This window comes from Bombus bifarius, unplaced genomic scaffold (genome assembly GCF_011952205.1).
Source record: "Bombus bifarius isolate JDL3187 unplaced genomic scaffold, Bbif_JDL3187 scf7180000008935_frag, whole genome shotgun sequence".
Taxonomy (NCBI): Eukaryota; Metazoa; Arthropoda; class Insecta; order Hymenoptera; family Apidae; genus Bombus; species Bombus bifarius.
In genome coordinates this window covers 1-25,785 of record NW_022884858.1, presented here as the reverse complement: position 1 = coordinate 25,785, position 25,785 = coordinate 1, and the positions used below count along the sequence as shown (strand labels likewise).

Here is a 25,785-nt window from a genome sequence, read left to right as displayed (position 1 = left end):
CTCTCTTTTCATTCGCCACAACACACTCGCGACGCTAGTGGCAATGGTCTTAGGTTCGATAACGAATCCGCGGACAATGGGATGGTAATCGTACGCACTCGCAAAATCTAAGTCGGATTCTTTGTTAATATTCACTGACCGTAAGGCGTTAATCTTTTTGTCGATGAGGCTTCGGCTTTCCTTTCATCTCCGACATATATACATACACATAATTTTTTAACTCCTTATAGCAATATTGTTTAATTGTCCTGTATGTGTACAAAATGATACTGGTAAATATTAAGAAAGTTGTTTCCATGATACGTCTCATGCCAGTGTGAATACCAAAATAAAGAAAGTAATTAAACAGAAATCGTTGAAGATAGAAAATGCAACGTGTTACGAGGAACGAAGCAAAAAGTGCTGGCTGCATTAAATTAAAATAATAAAAAACTCTCGGTGTCTCAACTTCTTATAAACATGTGCGTGGCAAATGGCTGGCCCCCAATATCTCTGCAACCTGATGCGCATTGCAATTGCAGCCAGTCATGGATGAACTATCGTTCCCATTATCACGAATCGTTCTCTGCCGATATATTTAGACATTTCAAATCAAATTCGACAATCCGAATTACCAAAAAATTCAAATTTTCAGTGGTAACAATTCGTTAAGATAAACAAGAACGCGTGTGAATTATTAAGTATACTGTATGCAAACCATACTGTAATATTAATAGTATGAGCAGCAACAGGGATAAGTGCAGTGTTTCAAAGTTGTTGTTTAAACAGAAGAGCAATGCTTCGAAGAGATTACGATTTCCTAAAAGCTAATTAAACAAAAGCTTAACATTTAAATCTTATCATTGTAAATGGAAGAGGAAACAGTGGGATGGAATGTGTTTTTATCTGAGGTTGAGCAAACAGCTTTTGGGAGGATTGGGCGCTCGTCTGGCGGATGAGGCTTCCGATATGATAGTGAGGATCGAACGGGGACTTTTACGGTGTTGTTACTCCCAACCACCTGATCCATCAGGTACAACAACCTCTTGCGAAGCAAATTCTTCGCGCGCCACATTGTTTGCGCATTCTTTCGTATACTTTTATACACATTGACTGTAAGTACCTCAAAACTTAGCGCAATCTGAAAATAAGTACGAAGTAAGCGATATATTTTTAAACTTTGACGAGGCGGGGTGCCCCATACTGAGAGACCAACGGATGGCCGAGCTTTGTTGTTTATTCGACCGAGCTTTGGATTAAACGTCAGTCCGTGTATTAATTTCGAAGAGTTCGGGTCGTTTGTAGTTCTTCTGTCGCAACTTTCTAGCAACTTCCCTCTGTAGCAATTTTTAAATATCGCGAGAGGTTTCTTCAATAGCTTTTTCCCAGCGATTGATTATTTATTGGTTTTTAGTAGAAGATTTCAATTTTGTACGGATGGACTAAAATTTTAAACCTATCTACTAACAGTGTTCGTTATAAATTGTTTAGAATTCTGTATTCGATATTACAATCTAGATACATTGCATACAAAAAAATTCTAGCTGATATTTATTCCTGATTCCTGATATGTCTTCCTTCAGTCCTTTCTTCGAATTCAAGATTGGACGGCACTGAGCGTACTCAATAAACCTGAAATTTGTGTATAGTTATATTGCCAGGTAATGAATAGAATGAGATTCGACGATGATATGTCGGCGCACATTCTTCTGAGAAATATAATTAAAATTTTTCCGATAAAATTGCAGATAGTTTGTTCACTTCCTGAGTGAACGTGAAGGTTTTACGAAAATAGCAGCCTTAATTGGAGACCCAAAACAAAACGTGTCCTTAAACACCGCGATTCGTCGTCAGGCGAGTCTCTCAGACACCTCCGTATAATTGCTGCCATTGCCGTATTTTTAAATATTTCTCCATGAAAATTTTATGCAATATTCTTCGAATGTCATACTTTAATGTACTATTGGTTTTAATAAAGAGATTTTAACTGTGTCGTCACAAATAATTCATAAAAACATGCCTTATTTTTGTATGAATTAACCTTAGCTCCCCCTTAATGGATGTGGTTGTTGCCGTTTGTTGTGTCGCATATCGAGAGAGGTATGCGGCTGGAAAGAAGATTGAGAGGTTCGTAAACGATGAGAAGGTTTTGCGAAGAATAGGGTTCTCGGATGCCATGCGATGTTTGGTTAAGATTTTTTTTCGTGGTTCTGTTATTGACTCTTTTAAAGAGCTTTGGAACTGAATGGTGGGCGGGTTGTCTTAAGTGCGGGCGCGTTCTTCTCTGGACGTGGATTTCTTCGAGAGTATACGTCGTGTCGAGATTCGGGAGTTCATAGAAATTGAAGGAGAATACACCATTGAATCCGAAATTGTCAATAGAGTCAGTACTGATACTATCGATGTTCAAATGAGTGAAGGTTTTCTCGACACTATCGTGAGTTACACACGTAGGAAGTATGTTGGTAAAGAAGAGGAGCGTACCGAGCCGACGCGTTTGTTACAAACTGAGATTGAGAAGAACTTCGATATTCTTCCTCCGACAAAACCGATTGAGATAATTCCGGAGGAAGTAGTTGGACCAATAACATCTAAAAAGAAAAGAAAAGAAAGTGTGTTCAGTTTCCATAAAGTAATGGTGACACGTTCTGTGGCTAGTACAAAGGAATTGACGGTTGCGCGAAAGGAGTCGTTGGTTAAGACGTGTTCTGCTGAGGAAGTAGTTAAAATGTCTGGTGACGGCCACTGTTTGTTTTGGTTACTCGGTTACCATCTTGGTTTGTCGGCAACAGAAATGCGTAGGAAGTTATGGAAGCTGTGTACTGATGAGGAGAAGGAAAAAATGCCGTTTATTAACATCTTTGACGGTTCTTTGGAAGGACAAGGCAAAACTGATTTTATACGCGTATTTTCTCGTGGTTACTCTGTTAATGTGTGTGTACATGGTATAATGGACGGAAAAAATTTCGTAGCTGAGGATTACTCGCACGAACGGAAATATGAGAAAACGACTCATCTGCAGTGGACCGTGGTGGGGCAGAGTGGTTGATGTGATACGGGAGGTTGCAAATAAAGATGATTGAATAAAAAGGTGAAGCTTAAAAACAACGCAAACTCCTGAGGATTAATTAGCAGGCCACTTCGGAGGACACCGGGTAGGCCAGCAAAAGATTAAGGAGAGAGCCAAGCAATGGGCCGAATTACGAAGTCAGGGCCAAGGGGTCGCTGACGAATCAGAACGAACACCTTAGGCACCAAAACCACATTAGCACGAGTAACTCAGAATATAGATGTGACGTGCAGAAGGTGACATGCCCAACCGGAAAGCCCAGAACATGTTTTAGGGTTATGTCAATTTACGTATAATTACAATTTACTATGTCAATTCACTCACTGGACTCCGGATAAAAAGGCGCCATGAAGTAAAAGCCCGCCTCGCCAATAAATTAAGAGAACAGTACTTTATTTGTCGAGCCCACAGTGAAGGTTGGAGATAATCGGTAGAAACCGGAGCATGGTGAAAAATGACGAACGGATTCTCGTTGTCGGCGTCACCATCCGCTACGACAACAGAGATTACTTCCTTAAAGCGCAGGTGAAGATCGGTAAGTACTTTCCATATCTGAACCACCTAAAAGCAAAATACAGTATAGATAATAGAGATTTTACCCGTGGTCTTGAGCAGTAGAGGAGCTATAATATCAAAACCCATTAAAATTACAACGGAAAAGTGAAATGAAAACAATTGTTATGAATGCATTAAAAAGCTCCAATGAGTTGTTTAAGAATCTGTTCAATGTAATTTTAGATGAATGAGCAAAATATAATTATTTATTTATTTATTAATATTTATTTTGAGTGATAAATTATTATTGTTATTTATATATTGACAATTATTAATTAATTTATATATCATTAACTACTATCATTAACTACATGTAACTACTAGTAGCTGAAGACGCAACTACTCAGGATCTGAGCAAGCATATCCGCGGCATATGCTCCGCTATTACCAACTTTACCCCTCTAGAGCCACCCAATCATTAGCGACCACCGACCCTTACTTTTATTAATTTCAGTCAATGGTTCCACACAAAGTTATAAGGTTATAAAGTAAGGTAAGTAAGGTAATATGTTAGACAAATGTGTCTGTGATGTTGCCAGTAGGGCTACAGATCTACTGTACGATGTTTGTAAATATCGATGTAGAGAAAGATTCGTGTTGCGCAATTCGAAACATTCCTGCTGTGTAATTCGAAAGGAAGTACTGCGTAGAAGATGAATGTTTTTGTTGATGTATACATTTCTTTGTCTAGTAACGTGTAATCGTTAACTGCGTAGCTGCTTGTGCCACCAGCTCATGTGCCCCCCCTTCCCCCAACACTTAGGAAGTTGCTATGCGAAACTAAGGTACAGGGAATCATTTAGTCGTCTCATTTCGTACCGATAACGTGGATCTCGCTGCGTCAGGTTTACAACGTATTATAACCTATTAGTGGCGTCGGTTTTTTATTACTTTCATTAGTGTATTTTTCGCATTATTCATTACTATATTTTTTACCATCGTTTAACTTTGCAACTTATATTTTTTTTGATAAAGGTGACGCGCAAGTAAACTCAAGCACTTCAAAGCAAGATTTCGCATGCGTTTCTGTAGTATCATTTAAGTATATTTAGTTGTGAACTTCCGAATTCTTGCAAATATTTTTCACTATTTATAACACGCGCCTATAGTGTATTAGTGGAGTGTATATCTCATATTCTAGTAACGAACATTCTTGCAAATGCTCGCATTGCATTCACGGTATTCGTAAACATTTCGAATCGAGAAATATCTTATAATTTTAAATAAATATTTTTCATACGTAAAAGAAAAGTAGCAGTATTTTCTAAATAAACGTTCGATAGAGAAAGGAAGAAAAACATCGAAACAATATTTCGCTTCTTTTCTACTCCCCATCCCACCCTACCCATAAACAACTTTATTTTTAGGGAATATTTGTGACCGCGTGCAATGCGATTTGTACAGTCAGTGTTTGCTCCGCAAAAGTATTTTTCAGTATTTTCAAATCACGGTCGTTTTGATTAAATCCAATTAAATAATCACAAGCGAAAGTAATAAAATTTTATCAAACAATTTTGTACGCGACACTAGAGCTATTGTTCACCGGTTATAATTTTAGCGGTCGCGGTAATGTGGTCTTATTTCATATTATTTTGAACATTCTTTTTCGGTACTAGAGTCAGTGTATCAAGAGGACAAAACCTCTGCAGGAGCTCATGAATGTAAGTAGTTTTACATATTGTATTTCAATTTGTTCTATTTATTATATTTTGTTTGAAATATTGTTAATTGTACAATAAAAATGATTGATAATTTAGAAAGCTGTAAATGTCCTTTTTAATTGAAATAAAGTCTTAAAATCTTAACATTAAAGTACAATAAAACTGTCTGATACGTATCAAAAATCAGTGAATGTTTTGTTCTCAAACTTTCATATTAAAGTTTCAATTTATATACTTATTAGAGTTTAGTCTTTATTATTGTTAAATTTCCATGTTTATTATTGTGCATTAGCGATATTAATGATATTTTCTGTTTTGTTATAGACATATCACAGCTTGGACTTCTTTGTCTTCTTTGGGAATGCTCCAACGGTGGCTCAAAAGCCAAGAATGTAAGTACCTTTACATATCTTACTTGAATTGTGTGTATTCTGTATATTTTGCTTTGAATACTATTGATTAAGAAATACAATTTGATTGAAAATTTCATAGGTTAGGGTTTTCTGAGTGGAAAAGATGGCGGCATGCAGAGAGAACTTGTTTACGTCGCTCCGTACTTTGCAGACTAAATTATAGTGAAAATAAGGAAAGGTGACAAAAAAGTGGACCGGAGTGTTGTACCAGTGCGTGTGTGCAAAGTGCGCAAGAAAATTGGCGAGGAAAGGACTGGATGGGACAGGAAAGCAAGAAAAAAAATTCAGCGTTGTCGACGAAGCAGTAAGGAAGACAGATTCGGACGCTCACCGGCAGCGTCGCACTTAGACCGGGGGTAGACCGGGAGCAGCTATGCTACAGGTGCCGAGGCGTCGGTCATCAGGCCAAGAGCTGCCATGCTTGCGTGTGGAGGTGCCCGCTCTGTGATTCACTTGGTGTGCCCACCACACACAGAATGGGAGGGGCGGCATGCGTTCCGCCAAGAACTAAAGAGACAAGCCGGATTCGGGAGCCTGCTACGGACAGAAGGGTGATAACGCGAGAGATCGACCGCAAGAAGAGGAAGGGATGACGAGTGTGGCAAATAGCCCAGGGGAGGACATGGATATGGACTTGGTAAAGTAGATTCATGCGGCTCCCCCAGATCAACATGGGGCGATCATATACTAGCTCTATCGTATACTAGACACCTGTAACTAGGTCGAAGACCTGGACGGCTTAGTCGCTATAACATGGACGTCAGCACCGGGCATACCCGCCGCAGGGATCCTGCTCTAGCAGGGCAAGGAGTATGCCGCGATCGAGTTGACCGGGATGGTGGTAGTGGGCGCACATGTCTCCCCGAACAGTGGCCTGGTCGCGTTTGAGGAACTGAAGGCAGATATGGGTTGCCGCCCCTTGCGTGATACGGGTTATACACAGGCTAGGCCTGAGGGTATCCCCAGTCAAGTCGGAGGCCATAAGGTTTTATGACTACTGACGTAGGGGACTCCCCCGCCCGGCCTGTGTTTGGACATAAGCGGAAAGGAGGTTGAGGTAGGATCTCAGATGAAATGCTTGGACCTCATCATCGATAGAGAATGGACGTTCGGGCCGCACTTCAATCTCCTGGTTCCCAAAATGACGACGACAGCCAACACCGTATGTGGCCTGCTGCCAAATATCAGTGGGGCAGAAGTCGGAGTGCGCCGACTGAATGTGGGAGTCGTCCATTCTCGAGCCTTGTACAGAGCCCTGGTGTGGGCAGGGGATCTGATGACAAGTTGATACAGTCTACTTTTACTGAGGAGGCTTCATAGAACGACCGCCATCAGGATCGTAAGCGGATGCCGGACGATGTCAAATGAGTCGACGACTGTCCTGGCGGCGTCTCCTCCGTTCGAGCTCCTGGTCTTGGCGCCGCGACGAATGTTCGAAGACCAGAGGAGCCGAAGCTCAGGCAGGGACTCTCATCCCGCCGAGCAGGCGACCCGAGACATTCAGGACGAAGTTAGACGAGAGGCATGGGAACGGGGGCGCTCCCACCTAGTCATCGACGAACCAGATCTGGGGCCACCAAGCCGTTAGATTGGTACTGCGAAACTGGGAGGCTTGGAGAGACCGCGGAGGGTTTCCACTGTCCTTCTGGATAACGCAGGTGCTCTCGGGTCATGGAGTGTTCGGGGAATACCTGAAGAAAATCGGAAGAGAGGTGACCAGCACCTGTCATCACTGCGGCGAGGGCGAGGACACGGTCCAGCTCACGTTATGGAAGGCCCCACGTCTTACTCTACGATTGACGATTGGCGAAAGATAGACCCCTCGTCAGTTGTGAAAGCGATGCCGAGGGGGTGACAAGAGCTCCTCGCAGTACGCTCATGTCGCGAAAGCGTAATACTCGTAAAGGAACGAACAGAGCGGAAGAGGATGAGAACATACCACCCTTGCAGGGTTCCGCGCCGAAGGACGGCCCTACGCCATCCTAGGTGGTCATAGAGGCCGACACAACGAGGAGAATCTGAACCTTCTCAGACTTGCACGACGGCCCATGGGATAGCGTAGAGAGGGGTGGTCTCTCCCAATGCCCGAACTAATCAAGGAACGACTCCCTTAGACAGAAGAAAACGCAGAAGTGTTCCGGCAGTAATCCGAAAATTTTCTGGATCCCGGGCATTCCAGCTGAGCGTGGGGTGGTCCACCGTGGAGTTTTAGTCGGTAAAGTCCGACACTACCCCGCCGCTTCCAAGCTGGGTGGTGTGCATGAGAATTTCTCCACGTATTAAAAAAAAGGTTGGGGTTTTCTAAGACTATTCTTCTATTAAAATAAAAAAAGTTTTAATAACAAATTATAAAAAAAATGACTAATATATTTAAAAATCATTCGATTCTTGACTTCTGGATTTTAAACTTTTTTTATTAGTGTTTCAGTTTTTACATTTATGGATGTTTATTAGAATTTCAATCTTTATTATTACTAAAGTTACAAATGTAATAAATTTCCATTTTTCATTTCCAACTTTTCAAATAATCAGCGATCATTTATCCTATTTTGTTTTGTAACAGATTTTTCACAACCTCCATTTCCACCATTGGATTTTCGACAGTTCCTGCCTGATGTTAGTCTTTGAAATGATATTTGCTGAGATAGTGCACTATCGATGGCAACGTTTTCCGTTTCTCCGCTTCTAATGGTGAGTCGCATGCATTTTTGTTCCTGCGGTCACTCAATTATGTCGTAGGATGAAAGGTCCGAATCGGCACGGGTGATTGGTTGTATTATGTAGAACTTTTTGCGAGCATAGTGGCCGCGGGTATTTTTTATACCCGTGAATAGTAACATTTTTTTCATATCTTTATTTATTAGTTCAGGATAGGTCTTCTTGCACATCGCGGTTATAATCATTAATTTTTTAATAATTAGTTTAAACATATAAATTTGAGAATATATTCGTGGTACTGAAAAATATGTATAATAGTATTCGGCATAAATATTTGCAAAAGGCAAATATCTAGACGAATATACCTGTATGACATAAATACACTTAATCTTAAGCAATGAATTTTAGTATAAATAAAAGATACCGAAGCGAATCGTTTGAGCATTTTCTAGCGGAGAAATCGGATGTCCTCCGATTTCGTTGGAATGAAAGATGCAATATTCACTCAATGATAATGACGATACATGTAATACACGATACATACATTTTGTGACAATATTAAGTCACATTCTTTTATTTGACTTTGGATATAATGAACGTAAGTAGAATTTAAAATATAAATTAAAATTCATTTCTTTTCCGCACAAGAATGTGTGAAATTTTATGTGCAAGAAGAAACTTCGCGACAGGCAGATTTTTAAAACAAAGCAATGATTTTGAACACTGTTTCTGCATTTTCGGAAATGTGCTTTGACAAAGAGATTGCCGGAGATTATTTCTATCTTGGTAATACATTTAGAGACAATTATTCCATTTCATCGAGTCATAGTCTTTTTTCAATTAATGCTACTTTTTCGTTAATATTAAAATTTCAGTAATTTATTAAATTAATAAAGCAGAGTTATTATAATCCGAAACGAAGTAATGAAATGTAAAATCAAAGAACGTTAGTTCGTTAAATACAAATGAGACAAACTAATCATGTTTTTAGATTAGGATTTCCAGATTTAACAATTTCCGTGCCCATTGTCAGGATCTCGTTCACGTGCCCAGGTGCTACTTGAATGGGAAAAAGATATTGGGCACGATGACTATAATTAATGCAAAAATTTCTCAGCTGCTGACCATGTGTAGGAGTATCGTGCACGACGTATTTTCCACATTGAGTGTGTGTGTGTGTGTGTGTGTAATTAGGCTGTGGAATTGCGTCGTTTTTCTCATTCGCTACAACTCAAGATACGAAAAATGTGGAGACATATATTAATTCAAATTATGTATCAATACAATCGCAATTCGTGGTAATATTAGCTACACGATTAAGCGTAACCACGCTGTTAATATTACTGTAAATTACAATTATAATTCCAAGTTATCTGATATTTATTTTAACGATATAATTTCTTTAGACGTGTTTTATCATGTTTTGCGCAATGGTCACTAGCTTTCGTCAGTCGATTTCAGGAAAATGGTACTTAAATTAGAGTGTACATGTTGTGTATTAAGTTCGAGTGTCGGAGACGTCCCGGGACGTTCTCTCTAGTGTAGGCTCTTGCGCCCGGGTGTGATGTGTGAGAACCGTGGAGGTGGACCTCTGGTCGGGTAGACGCGTTTTCGAGTGACCAACCTGCTTCAGGGAATTTCATTCGAATAATCGACGGTAAAGCTGACACGAATGGAACATGTCATCGTCTCTGACTTTGCCCGTCGATATTTTTAATTTTGCGGTCGTGATCGCGAGTAGTTTTCGAAGCGAGCGTTAATATTGCTCGAGCATGCAGATGCGAACGGACAGCGATCGCTAATGGTCGTTGTTTATTCATGTGCACTTGGATCAGCGTCCGCGATTAATGTTTTTATTTCATCTTTGTACTTTATTTTTTGGTTTGCGATTTAGAAAGTCTCGAGCTTAGATGTAAGTTTCAGCGGGCATTGCGCCCGAAGAAAGAAGAGGTTACGAGCCGTGGAGGCCCGGCAAACTGCCATAGAAGAGGGCAACTACCAATGACTCCCCATCCTCTGGACTATCCAGAGCACGGAAAGTCATTCTTGTTACTACTTTGTCATTATGCTCGCTTTTAGTATTTGTAGTAGTAGTAGTTCTTTTTTTTGGATGACGTATATAACAGATAGTAAAAGTTAAAAGACAAGTGTTCGTATGTATCTTCGGAGAAAGGGATGAACGTAACGGGTTAAAACAAAAACTAGCCGGACGAGAAGAGGTGGAGACAGCTCGGGGAAACCCCGCGTCGTTTTTCGTTAAATACTTGCCTAACGAACCTGCTGGCTCGTCCGGCTTTTGTCACCCTTGTTATTCGTACTGTGAGCGAACAATTACCCTCGACTCCTCCGTGATAACTGGCCGAAAACGAAAAAAGTGAGGTAGCTTGAGGTGGGGAGAGGCAGCATCGAAAAACAGAATAATTAATCGTAGTGGGCTCGCGTACGTGTACTCTAGCCCCTTTACCAAGTGTACAGCGCGAAATTCAACAATGCTGGAAAATGAAAAGCCTCCGGTTACTGGGCGTGGAGATATTCTTTCTGGCACTTATACGCTTTCAAGTTATGACAATAAAAGGGCTAGTAAAAATTGGCGAATAGCGGTACTGGAGATTCTGTCAGCGGTGTGACGCGGTCAATGATGTGATAGGTTTTAAAAAGATACGATGCCAAAAGATTAAAATTTTCTGGGAGAACTTCTGAGGAATAGAATGTTGATAGATTTAGTAGTGGGTAATCTGATTATTGGTTTGCTCAGGTTTTTGTACTAATGTCGAGAATTGTGGATCTTTGAAGCCGAAATAAATTTATAGGAACACTAAATTTATACTGAGGATTAACATTAGAATAGTAATATATTTATTTTATGGACGATTTCTTATATATTCATCGATACACACTTGCACGCGTCTCAGCACTTTCTTCTATACCCGACTGTTAACCGACTGTACAGTTTACATTCCTATGTTTTCGAGACGCTGCGCACACACATTCTTCCACACACTACAAGTATCTCTACTACGCATTTAACCCAGTCCAGCACAGAAAATTATACATATCTCAACAACTAATTTATCATAAAATTTTTAATGATATTGACGATTCTAGCACTATATTTGTTTATTTATTTAATTCTACGGATATTTTCAAAACTCGCCATCAGAATTCGCACTAGAACAGAATTCCTTAAAATCTATGTTAAATTATTCCATTCACAGAATATGCAATATGTAAAATGAATTTCATTATAATTGAAAACTTTTTTGATACATGAAGCTTTAATGGATAATGCATTCTGTAATGTTATCAGTGCCAATGGCGCATTGCTGGTTTCCCCTTGAATCGTATCTTTACTTTAATCATTGACTGTAATAGGATTCCATTTTTTCAAGCAAACGCGAGTACATGGTAGGAAACTGTAAATGAATGCTTTTTGCTCCACTGTTTCATTAAGCATATGCATTTTGAAATCAGAAATCGGAAATCGTAAATCATAAATCCAATCGTAAACTGCTTTAAATTGCCGGTTATGTGTATTACTATCGCACCGAGTCTCTAAAAATTCCAGAAGAGGTTAATGCAATTAGTGGAATACTGGATGAATATCTAGAGATATTGCTTTATTATTTTGAAAAAGATGAAAAAAGTGGTATTAATTAATTTACCAATGAAAGTAGAAGTAGACGTACTATATATTCGTTAATTCTATTATTCAAAACGAAACTATTTGACAAATTTAATTAAAGGTTGTAAAGAATCATGTGTCGCAACCATGAAGTTTAGACATGCATTGTTTCAGGACTGTTTTAAGTGAAATAAAATAAGCCATCGATAGGATTATTTATCTAACAATAAAGTAGGCTAGCATTATTCACAGAATAGTAGATTTCATAAATTTATTCTATAACACATCATGGTTAACATATGTGGTTCATTGTGTGTTGTCGCTTTAAATTCGGCGAGTCTCGAGCAATTTGTCTGTAAAAAGGAAGATTAGAAATATCAAGTTGGGATTAATTTTTAATATCGACTCTCTAATCGAACAAAATCAAGTATCATAAAGAACGACATGTACGAATTTAGCAAATACATACGAATTTTCATTTGGCATCAGAAGTACATGGAATAAAATTCATCTGAAATCTGATTAAAGTCTTACATCCTCTATTAACACGACACTTGGAGTGAGTAATTTTACCCTGATATTTACCAGGTTGCAAAGCAGTGTAGGGGGTGTGCATCAACGAGGTAAAGCATCCTGAACAGACGAACGTACTCGTACAATGGCCACTCGAATGTTTTTCGAGTAGTCCCTGAATAGGATCGCCCTTCTCAAAGGGAAGAGCCTCGAGTGCACGACAATTTCACTAAAGTTTGCATGAGAAAGTGGAAACGGTTAAAGAAGCCGCTAGAACCGCTCCTGTTCGCGTTCTCCTTCTTCGACCCTGCTACAGTCATTGCAATACTATTTTGTCCTATGTTCGCGGTTCGTGGAACTTAAAGAGCGATACAATCGCGTAGTTTCTTTTAACCCCTTCGGAATCGACACCGTTTCAACCCCTCCCTTTTCCCTCCCTCCCTGCCTGACACCCTTTCTAGTTGGTGAAAGGAACAGAAGTTTGAGCATCGTAACGTTCATTTTGCGACGAGCGCACGAAACATCTCGAGCTTTGATCTCTACGGAAACGGAGACGGTGATTTCTTCCCTCGCCTCCCCAGCTTTAGGAGCTGCTATATAATGATTCGCTTCTTTTTCTGCCTCGTATTTGTTCAGCCAGTTTTGAAGATAATTGAGAAATTGAAGTTACGGAAGAATGAAGGTAAATGTCAAAAGTAAACATTTTTAATAAAAACAAAAACAGTGTTTCGATATCGATCTTCCTCTTTATCAGTTTTCAAACATAATGAAAGTTTATCTATGCTATTAAAAGCTAAAAGACACGAAGAAGGGGCCAATAGTTGGCCCTATGGATTATTTTGATTTAAAAAAAAATTACAGATTCTGTACGTAAAGCTGCGATATCTCGGATCGTGGCGGAAAAATTGAGATCCTAATCGTACAAGAAAATAGGGGCTCCAGGAGGCTGGTTAGAAAATAAAGAGAGGGTGCTGTTTAACGATCAGGAAATAGCTATTTCGAAAGTAGATGCGTGATAAGAGCGGTACAAGCGGCCAAAAGTGCGGGTATCTACTGGACGTGTCGTGAAAATTACGTCGGCTCGAGATCATGATGAGTTCCGAGAGCCTAACAATAACAAGTTTGCCAATACTTCCGGGCTACGAGAAGAATAGTTTAGGTTACTGTGGCTTGGTAGATAAGCTAGATGTATGCGCCGAATACAGAAGTTTGTTGTCGGATTACGATCGATCTGTCTGTACTCACGATCGCTTCGTAATCTCCAAGTACCTGTACGTTCTATATGTTATGTCGCGTAAGACATCTGCACTCTATCTCACGTTGCTTGACAGCCAACGTCGTCATTCCGACCCTCAATAAACCTAAGGACCCACCATAATCCTTTAACTTTTAACTTCATTGTTTCAATACATGTTTTTAAGTTAATATGTTTGTCCTGAAGGATTTTCTAATTCTAGAAATGTTTTTGGTTTATGGCTGGTTTTTAGAAAAGTCCTTAGGTTTACTATGCGCTCTTAAAAATTATGGAGAAAGCGGATAGTGACGTAACGGAAAAAACGGATATTTATCTAACGGAAAATCCGGATTTTCCCTTAAACAATGACACTAACTAGCAACATTGGTAGGAGGTTTCCTTCCCCTCTCATCACTCATTAACATTGATAAGAACCAATAGACATCGACCTTACTAACGAAAAGTGTGAGCAACGAATCCACTTTCTTCGTTTAAAAAACACACCCACACCGAGCTTTTCTCCGCAATTGCATGAGAACGGAACATCAGTCTATTCAATTGCTACTTCTGCTATGTCAAGAAAGTCACCTTCGTCTTATATTCAACTGTAAGAGCCTTGCTCTACTACGAAAGAACATTGTGTTCATCTATCGTAGTTTCATACGTCAAAGTATCGTCTACGATATTTATATCATACGTAAGGGTGTAACTATTTAGTGTATTAAGTTATTGGAAATATGAATTTTATAACCCTGTTAATCGCAGTGTTGTACCACATCAATTACCCCTATTATCCCACAAGAAATAAGAGGATCGATCTGTTCGTGGTGTCGATTCTCATAATCGTAACGATAATTTACGACTCCCGTTGACGTGCTTTCTCGCGATCGCGTCTCCCCGCGATAGATCGAATATACATGGTCCTTCGAGCTGGATCACGTGCCATTGAAAAGTGCACTTACCAGTGACCATACAGTGTCACGTTAAATCAACATTTTATCGACTTAATCACCTAACCATACGAGTAGCTATCGGAAAGGAACTCCTCCCTCGCTAAGCATATGCGCGACCCCACACCGCACAATAACGAATAACAACCGATTCCCGGACCAACATCCAGTTCTTCAAGATAAGCTCGTTCAATCTATTAAACTAAAACATGGCCCACGCTGAACAGATCAGTACATTGCGGCGGAGACGAAGCGCCTTAATCGGCCGATTGACAATCACGAAGCGTCAACTCGACGAATATGAAGAGTCTAGACGGGTAAGCAAGAACTACCTAATATCTTGCCGCAAATCGTTCGAAGATCATTGGATGAAAATAATAGCGGTCCAAGACGAATTGGAAGCGTTAGACCACGAAGAAGCTGGGCGTGTAGTATCTCTAGAGCAAGAATATAACAACGTTGACACACGAATACTAGAACTCCTTGACTAACTACAACCATCAACCCAGTCGATACTCAAAAAACGCGATTCCGGCAATGAGTCCGAACCGATATCGATTATGTTACCGGAGATGCCCTTGACTAAGCTTGACGGCTTGTTAAGGTTAATTGCTTTATTCGCACACAACATCGATACATATATATGTCGAGTCAATACAATTGGGTAGAATGACGGCAAATCGTTTAATTACAACTGCAGATTTTAATTACAATGTTTTTATGGATTTTCCCGAGGTTTCAGAGGGAAGGCACCGGTGTCTTATCTCCGACATATATTACACTTTGAAGACCTCGATAACCTTCTTACACGCACGCTTGTTGTCAAACAGACTATTCTAGATGCTTCTAACAGCTACCAACAGTCTTTTGTCTCAACTAATACCTGGACGTCCTCTGACGCTTACACACACATTCCATGTATAGTGTAAATGTATCATCTACCTAACACGGCTCCATCGAAGAATGGGAATATTTTTACGATACATTCGTGTCTACAGTTGACCGCAATGTAAATCTAACATCGGTTCAAAAGTTCCAATGTCTTCGAGCATCCGTAACTGGAAGGGCCTCACGAAGCATTCCGTCGTTGGAAGTCACAGATTCCAATTACTCGATCGTTCATAACATGCTGAAAGACTATCACCGTCGAATCTATATGCGGCATTGGGAATTGCTACGAAACTATCCTAAAATAACGGAGGAAACACCAGAAGCCGTAGAAGACTTGCTTGAAACAGTCAAGGTAAGTCTTAAGGTGCTAGAGAAATTAGGCGAGTCTATCACCTCAAACATAACACTCATCGAGTTGCTTTCATCGAAACTACCTTCGTCCATGACAGCGCACGTTGCCTAATAAAAGAATACCATCATACACACATTTGATGGAGTCTATTCAAACCCGGGCTAACGATGATGACCTCCGATCGAAATCGAATAAAACCAAAAGGTCATCCTATCAATCTCCCCATCACCAACAACACTTACCGCGAGGGCAAACATTCACCACAACAAACAGGACGTTGGTGTGTCCGACATGCCAAGGGCCTCACGAAATCAAGCATTGCAAGGCCTTCAAAGCCAAATCGGCAACCAAACGCTTTGAACTTGTAAAAAGGGCATCACTCTGTACAAATTGCATAGGCAGAGCACACTCTCTTACCCAATGTTCAGCTGCTTCGTGTCACATATGTGTACACTGACACCACACATATTTACATCGAGAACATACCAATGTCAGTTCCCGCGTATCAAGCGTACGATCATCGAGCGGTCAGTCGTCAAACGGTCGATCGTCGCGCGACAGTCGTCGAACGGTCGTTCGTCGAACGACCGATCCTCTCAGAGACGATCATTACCTGGATCGCCGACACCGCATTCTTCACATCGTTCGAAACGTACCAGAGAACCTTCGTGGAAATCTCCTCCGTCACCTACAAGGAGTCGGAAAACTCCTCCTCAATATGAATCTCGGTCATCACGGACCAAATGCACCGACCAAAACTCCTGGTCCAAACCCCAATCGGGGAAAAATTGACTAGCTAAACCGAAGACAAAAAAAAGGACCGAGTTGATAAATATTTCTCCAACCGTCACGCTGCATCATGATCTGTTGGTCACAGCACAGATCGATATTTTAAATAATAGGGCACAACCAATCCGAGCCAGAGCTTTCCTAGACACTGGGTCTAGTATGAACTTCATGAACGAAAAGTTCGCAAACTCCCTCGGCATAAGGCGAAGGAGATGTGCGGTCCCAATCGATGCTCTTAATAACTTAATCACTACGACGAGGCGCCACATCACAGCCACCCTTACTTCCATGGAGGGCACATATAAACGTACGGTGACATTTTTAATAATACCGACCATATCACCATTGGTCCGAAATCAAACAGTCGACCGTTCAACCATACAAATACCCAGGAATCTATGATTAGCCGATCCAGCATTCCACGGGCCAAGCCCAATGAGCTCGGGACCAACCTTAGCCTCGTTATGCGTCGGGTAGATCAAGGCAATTCATTCCAATCATACCGAGTTGTGCTTGCAAAAGATTCGATTTGGTTGGGTTATTGGGGGAGCCCAGCCGCTCAATCGACTATACATTCATTCCACGCAATCACGACAGATATACAAACGGATCTCGCCCGCTTTTGGGATATCGACGAAAGACTGCCTACCATAAATCTCTCGGAATTGGAACAACTATGTGAGGAGTATCTCTACGATACTCTTCATACATGTCCGAAGGTACAAGAGGATCTGTTCGACATTCTAATGCGATTCCGCTCACATCAATTTGTCCTAACGGGCGATATTGAGAAAATGTATCGACAAATCCTAGTACGTCCAGAAGACCAGAAATATCAACTACTTCTATGGCGTAATTCCAACGGGGAGGTCGAAACATACCAACTCAACACCGTGACGTTCAGACTATCAGCAGCCCCATACTTAGCCCTACGGTGTCGAAAACAGTTGTCAGACGACGAGGAACATCGATTCCCGCGAGCGCCATCGGTTTTACAGCGCGACTTTTATGTCAACGACGCCCTCGCCGGAGCTGATACGAAGGAAGAGGTACTATCGATCAGACAAGAACTTACTGAACTTCTCCGATCGGCCGGCTTAAAGGTCCGAGAATGGGCTTCTAACGATAAGGACATACTTCGAGGACTATCCGAAAAGGACAAAAATCGTAGATTACAATTGGGTGAGTCGCAAACTCTAAAAATACTCGGCATTTTTTGGGATTCCCATGATGATGCAATACTTTACTCGGTCGAAGCCAATGCCCACACCTCTCGTGTGACAAAGCGATCCATCAGTTCTGTAATCGCCAGAATCTACGATCCTCTAGGATTGCTCGCATCAGGGATTGTTAGAGCAAAGATCATACTTCAACGAGTCTGGTCGTTGAAAGTCGACTGGGATAAGTCCCTCCCAGCAAACTTGCATTTCGAATGGAACCGATATTATGCCAAATTGCCATTACTTAATGATATTCGGTTCCCCCGCAAAACAATAATAAAATCAGCCATTGAGATTGAGCTCCACGGTTTTTGTGATGCCAGCAAAAGGGCGCATGGATCCTATATTTATCTACGTACATTCAATTCTGCCGGAAACATCAAGACACGACTACTCACGGCGAAATCAAAGGTAGCTCCACTCAAATCGCAAACCATTCCACGACTTGAACTGAGTGGAGCCCTTCTACTTACATCTTTAAACTCAACAATAGGATAAGCATTACCGGTCAAAATAAATCGGACAGTTTATTGGACGGATTTCACTATTGCTCTCCATTGGCTCAATTCGTCAGTACTGCAAGTATTTTCGGTTTATAGCTGGTATTTAAAGCAGTCCTTAGGTATATTGGACGCTCTTACAAACACGGAGGAAGCGGGTAGTTACCTAGTGGGAAAGATCGAATATTTGGCTAACGGAAATGCTGGTTTTTCTCATAAACAATGTCACCTACGAGCTACGTTGGTAGGAGGCTTCCTCCTCCTATCTTCAATTATTAACTTGGACTATAACCAGTTGGCATCGCGGATCGTTACCCTCACTTTTCCTAACGTAAAGTGTGAACAACAAATCCGCGTAGTTAGTTCAAAGAGGCACACCCACGCCGAGCTTTCCTCCGTAATAATACGAGAACGCTTAGGCAGAAAAAACTACAAACTCTCATCAGTCAACACATCTTTACCTGTCTCTATCCTTATAACAGTCACGTACTTAACGTATTAGTGTAACTAGTTTTTATATAACGTGGTTGGAGTGAATTGTGATTTATGTTAATTCAGTGTGTATTACATTGTGATTGCTGAATTTATAATAAAGTTTAATTAAAACAAAATTAATAGTTGTGTCACGACTCAGCTATTTTTTCATCCAAACCTCAAGTTTACGTGACAAGGCAAATGCTTGCGATTCTGGATGGGATTCTGATATGGGGATTGGTTTAGGGATCCTGTGTTTCGGAGGATGCCACGGTTGACAATTTTCGGTTGGGCTACGAAGATTTTAGACGAGGGTCGTATAAATTGTAACGAGGACACGGAGAATGTGGATGAAAGTAGAGCCTGAATGATTGACTGGTTTTGGGGAGAATGTTCGGATTCGTGAATGGTAGATATTTCCTGGGAAACATAGAATCTGAGTTTGGAGAGTTTAGTTTCGCGTTAAAGTTTGACTTTGAAGGATTTTATTCAGCTTTCTAGATTTCTTTATCTAGATTTCATAGAAAATAGTCAGGAGATATTTTTTTATAAAATACAAGAGAATGTTACCAAATAATGTAGCTAAAGAATACGGTAAAATAGATTCGAAAGATGGACTAACAGTATAAAAAGGATCAAAGTATACAAAATACGATAGCATGACTACTACTAAAAAGAAAAAAATAACATTTAGTCTTATAAATAAAAGTCGGGCCATATATAAAACTACAAATAAAGAATTGTCATATGATTATTTGTTTTACATTCTTTGTCGGAAACGTGCAGCAGGAGAAACCACGAATTTATTACAGAGCACCACAAATTGCAGATTATAAGGTTATAATATGAAATTGCGAGCGTATAAATGCTCTTATCGTAGCAGTGTCAATTTAATAAAACAAATAAAGCTTTACACGTTAATTTTACAAATTACAAACCATCTTATTGTTCTATTTGCCGTAAAACAGCATAATTATGCAATAGAAATTTATAATTTGGATACAATTTATCGATCCGTGAATAGTATTAGTTATTGTATAAGAGAGTCCACCATTGCATTATAATCCAAACAAACAAGGATGCTGACTTGTTCAGATTCAATATACAGAAATAAACAATTATCCTTTCCCTATAAATTAACAAGGAAAGTATACAATACCTTTGGCATTTATTTTTACAGTATATATGAATACTCATCGCTAAGCTTTCGAGTAACTGATTCAAATAACTGGCTATCTCAAGTAACTCTATCGTTGGTTGATACAATTATTGTCTACGCAAGCAAAAAACCACAGAGTATCGACGACAAAGAATCGTCCAGAATGAAATTACTCAATCGAACAACTGGAATCGAGTTCCCAATCGCCTTCCACGGCCCGGGAACAGAAAATTGTTCAATTATCGTAGAATTCGATTCTGCACGCGGTCTCGCTAAACCAACGCTAAGCAAGGCCGGAAATGAATCTACCATGTCGATTGCAGAAACACAAAACTCTAACTAACCGTTTCGCGATTCAAGTTTGGCAAATCGAACGAAAACCTCGGGCTCACGTCTCGTCGTCCCGCAGAATTCACCTGCGGGTCGTAGCCGTTCGTTGAACACTACGAAGTTGGTGGAGGAGAGGTGATCGATGGTCCAGAATGAAAGGTCCAGAAAGAGGAGGATGTCACGTCGGAGACACAAGAAATCACGAAACCGATAGATCGCTGGTGATCTCCTCGCGTCGCAGTTCAAACGTTTTACGAATAAGGTGAAGAAATTGAACCTTGTATATGATAATAGAATTTATTATGCAAATCCAACAGAGTGACGGTTCAAAGTGTTACAACAGAATGATTCAAAGTGATAAGAGACTGATTCAAAATGTTTTAACAGGCTGGGCCGAACTTATTTTGGAGGGTTTTTATACTGGGGTTTTAGTCCCTGGGGGGGGGGGGGGTATCGTCTGGTGTATATCAGAGGCGACTATTCCGTTACTATCTGGTTATTGTTCCGATAGCTGTGGCATGCAGGATGTTTCGTCTACCCTCTGAGCGTGTGACATTCTTGAGCATATGACACGCGCGTGTATATTTAACTCGCACGCAGGGTGCCAGATATTACGCAAGCGTTAGGGTCGCTCAGACGAACTTTTGTTTCATTCATGAACATTCCATTTTTAGGACGAAAAGTGCAGATGGAAAATGTACGGGAAGTTTGTCCGTTTATGGAATTGTTTTACGTTGAATACGGATTTGTCTGGAGGGACTAAAATTGTTTGCGTATCGTGCTATAGGTTTTCATATAGGTACATTCCTCGTCAAAGAGATAGCCCATGTGAGCTATCTTCAATTTCTCAATGACGCGTGTAATGTTTTTCGTCTGTAACGTATAGGTATCAAAACATTATGAGCTCAGGATATGCGGTTCGTTGAAAATAATTAAAAATATTATGAGATTTAGTGTGTAACAAAAAAAAAAATGAGTACATCCCCCTTTATTTTCTATTACTTCTATTGTACGATTTGCTATCGATTTATGTAGTTTCTGAATATAATTTTGACTCAATGTATCCCATTCGCGTACAATTGCATTTTTTAATTCTTGTACGTGTTGACACTGTTTTCCATTCGCGTATACGCAGTAAACAAGTTCTGCCCAGCAATTTTTAATAATATTAAGGTCCGGAGAGCGTGCTAGCCACGGCAAAACAGATATATATTTGCACTAAAGTATGATTGGACCAATCCTGATGTGTGTACAGGTGCATTATCTTGTTGAAAGATGTAATCAGGCCCAGAAACGCGTTCTGCATGATTATTTATTTGTTCGTTGATTAAATTTATGTACCGGACACTATTCATTCTCCCATCGATGAACTTGATACATGTCTTGTCGAAATAACCGATGCCGGCCCAAACCATCACGCTGCCTCCTCCCATTTGTCTTCGAATTGCTGACATTTTCTCCTTTCTTATGTCATGAAAATAATATTGGAATCCATCAGGACCATCCAAGTTGAATATTTTTCGCCTGAAAATAGTACCCTTCTTCATTTCTTTTCCAATGCATTCTTTCTTTTGCAACGCGTAATCTTTCTATTTTGTGTTTCGTTGTTAACGAAGGTTTCTTTTTCAATTTTAGCCTCTTAACATCTTTGCAGTATAGTAGAATTCGACGAACACTTGAAACACTGGCACTAACACTAGATTTTTTCATTACTTCCTTCGTTGTTAACTGTGAGTTCCAACTTGCTAGACGCAAATTGCTCGCTTATTACGATCGGATAACGATGGCAACCGACCAGTGCTTTTCTTTTTATCATAATCTTCAACATTTTTTAAGAAATTGTGTATTACTTTACGATACTTACGATATTACTTACGATATTTTTGCTACTAATAATTGTTGCTGTTTTAGTTCAAGAATTTGCTTTTTTTCAGACTCGTTTAATTGTTTCCGCATCCCATACTTACAAATTTATATGTCGGAGATGAAAGGAAAACCGGAGCCTTCCCTTTGCAATTTTGGGAAAGTCCTCTAATGCTTGAGCCTAGATTTTATCATAGCTGTAATTAAGCAATTGTTGTCATTCGATCTGATTGTAATTGTTCGAGATTTGTGATAGCGAAATTGGGCTCGAGGTGACAACTGGTCGCCGAACGTAGCCACGGTCACGGGATGAGCGTTTTGCTTGACGGAGGTGTGGAGTGGTTGTATGGTTCTCCCTAGAAATGTGGTTGTGGCGGCATGCGGCCTCAAGAACGGGCCTAGCCACATGGGATTGTACCTTGGAGGTGTCAATATAATGGGACACACGTTGTATTAATAATCAAACTCCAGACAGAAAATGCCTAGAAACGGCGTTTGAAACTTTCTCGATGCTTCCAACGAGTATATATCAAACTTTAGGCAGGAACTGCCTAGCAACGGCAATTGGAACCTTCTCGATGCTTCCAACGAGCATATAACAAACAAATGCAATCGTGCAGCGCGGAAAATTTCCATCAGATTATTATTCGTGCAATCGCCTTGGAGAGTTACACATCGAGCAGTTTTACCTAGCGTCTGAGCAATCGTATTTTGTGCCTAAAATTATTTTATTATGCCTACGCATGCTTGCTATTATGCCTACGCATAGTAAAGAGTTATCCCGTTGATCGTGGATTCGTCTGAACCCAAGAGCATTGTTAATAGCGTTCATTAAACTCATTATTCGTTAAACTTATTATTCGTAAAACATACTATTCTTTAATCTTATTATTCGTTATACTTATTATTCGTTAAACTTATTATTCGTCAAACTTATTATTCGTTAAACTCAATATTCATTATACTTTGTAAAAGTCTTGTATATGCGTGTAAATATAATCTCTGCTTCGTAAAACGATGGCTAATGCAAACTAAGAATTGTTACGCGCCTTAAATTCTAATGTTAACCCGACATATATAATATTATAGCGACACACGAGCTAGAGGACAAATCGAGCCACGTGTGGTCTTACCTCGGAATATCGACAAAGTTAGGATATACTGTAATAATAATAAGTAAACTTCGGGCAAAAACAATGTCGCCGCTTCGTGGAGTCGTCTAACAAAGGCGAATGGAAATTTACCGGTACCCCCTCGACCAGCATAAATAAACGAACGCGATCGTAAGGTGACCAGTTTTATCAGTCTCAGTCACGTGCGATCTCTTTAGCGAATTACACACAGTCTTAGCGAATTAGTACCGAGCATCTTAGCGAACATTCTTTTAACGACCAGTATCGAGCAACCTACGGTTTTCTCTGTATTTATAATTACTTTAAAATATATTTGACGGTTTCAATATCGAGTAATCTCGTCATTAAATTACCACACGTTTTACATGTTCTTTTAATAAACATTGTGAGTTTTAATATTGTTTAAATGTTAGTGTTTTATTATTATTTATCGTTGTTCGTTATTAATGTTCTAATTTGTGACTATTAATCATTTATTAATTATTTGTATGTTTCAGGTGCGTGCTATGTTGCATCGATATCCTGACGCTTTATGTAAATAAATAAAATTTTAGTATTGTAATTATTCTTGAAAAATCAACGAAATACGACATGGATATGCATTTGTTATAATTAATTTAACTTCTCTTGTTACTTTCATTTTCTGTATTGATGCGCCCGTCAACATGAGCGCTCGAGATAAGTTATCTCCGTTTCGGGCGTCGCTTCAAAACGGTTTGTTATTTGGATTCTTGAATTTATTATTTTAATTCAGACTCGTGTCATTTGACTTGTATAATATACATGAGGTGGCGTTTGGTGTAAGGTGCCCAAGAAATACTCGGCGGTGTTCAACAATATAATTTATTTAACAATCAACAATCCTCGATTACCACTGACTTTCTTGCTTCTCGATTATGCTTGTATCACGTAATATTCATGAGAAGAAAATAAAAGAAAGATTAGATGAGGAGGATCCCCAACTCTTATATTTCCTTTTACAATATTTATTGATTAAGTATAAGAATACAATAGATTTACAATATGTAACGTTAGCGTATAATTCCGAAGTATGACCGGGGGTCGAGAAGATTTGTCAAGACTGCGCTTTCTGGGTAGATGCTCGGCTTTTATATCCTAAAAGTATTGGTGCTAAAGGGCGATGTTGGAAGTTGTGGGTGCCGTGTGCAAAAGCTGATAATGGCTATCTGGATGACGTCATTTGAGGCGCGGTGGCCGTCACATTCTCCACTTCTTAGAATGATTTTGGTTCTCCAAAATCTTAATGTTTCTTCATTATGGATTTGTGGAATCGCACAAGTCCACATTCTCCCCTTCTTAGAATGATTTTGGTTCTCCAAAATCTTAATGTTTCTTCATTATGGATTTGTGGAATCGCACTTTGATAGGTGCTCATCTGAATTTGTTCCAAGTGTTGTGTTTCATCTTCTTCGTCCAAGTGGCGAATGGCTAAAGTGTTTTGCGGTATTTCTGTATATATGTTTAGAGGTGTTGGATTTGTTGCAATATTTTGGATGTTATTCTTAGTTTTACAACATAATTGTTGAGGTTATTCGATGTGTAAACAGAGAAAACTCGTGGATAAATTGTAAGGCAGAAAATATATTTGAATAGAAGTGTAATTATAAGTAAGAACATAATTTGAGCTGGTCCAGATCCGCACGCTAGCTGTGTTACCCAATAACTGAAAAACCCCGAAGTCAACGTCGCCTGTCTACTGTTTATGGTCTGTCTTCGTCGCAGTCTTTTGTCTACGCGTTGTCGATGGCTTCAGTGCTTGAGAAAACTAAAAAGACCACTTCAACAATAATAAATGAATACATAGTTTTATAGGTAAATATTTCAATAGATACCTGCAACATAACCGACTATTTGTAAAAATGAGAGTCCCCATGATTTAAGAGTCTGTATTCGTTAGTTGATTGATTTTGTCGAATATTTGGTCTAAGTTATTCTGATATTCTGGTATGTTACTAGGAATTCTAGGTGTTCTTTCGATTTTGTCTAACAAATGATCTAGTCTTGTATCATTTTCAAAGGGAATCGTCTTGAGCTTATATTCAAATGCTTTATTGATTCTGCATTGTCCTATATTCTTTATATTATTGTTGAATATTATGCATATTACATTGCTCATCTGGTGACTGAATTATAGAAGGTCTCCCTATTTTAATTTGTTTCTGAGTATTATCACAAAGTACATGTATTTTTTCTTTTGGCATAGCTATATATTGGTTTTCAGCTGTTAATGGAATAAAAGTTATATCTTCGATTTTATAAACGGCAAATTACAAATGTTTATTCTTTTGCTAAAGTTTATTATTTTTCACAAACTGACGTGGATAGATTTCTTGTCATGTGTCGCTTGAGTTTGTTTGCACATTGTAATTCCTATTTTTAGATTAGAATTATGATCGAG

At 39.6% G+C, this 25,785-nt stretch overlaps 1 protein-coding gene and 1 long non-coding RNA gene across 2 annotated transcripts; both read left to right on the top strand.

The window, feature by feature from the left end:
• The first annotated feature begins 7,430 nt into the window (after positions 1–7,430).
• LOC117213389 lies at positions 7,431–12,680 on the top strand. Its single transcript, XR_004488645.1, has 3 exons — positions 7,431–7,968; positions 8,242–8,369; positions 12,547–12,680. It is a non-coding gene; the product is annotated as an uncharacterized LOC117213389 (long non-coding RNA).
• A 4,471-nt stretch (positions 12,681–17,151) lies between these two features.
• LOC117213390 lies at positions 17,152–18,405 on the top strand. The gene has a single exon (XM_033458741.1). The coding sequence runs from the start codon at positions 17,152–17,154 to the stop codon at positions 18,403–18,405; it is 1,254 nt and encodes a 417-aa protein (XP_033314632.1).
• The last annotated feature ends 7,380 nt before the right edge of the window (positions 18,406–25,785 follow it).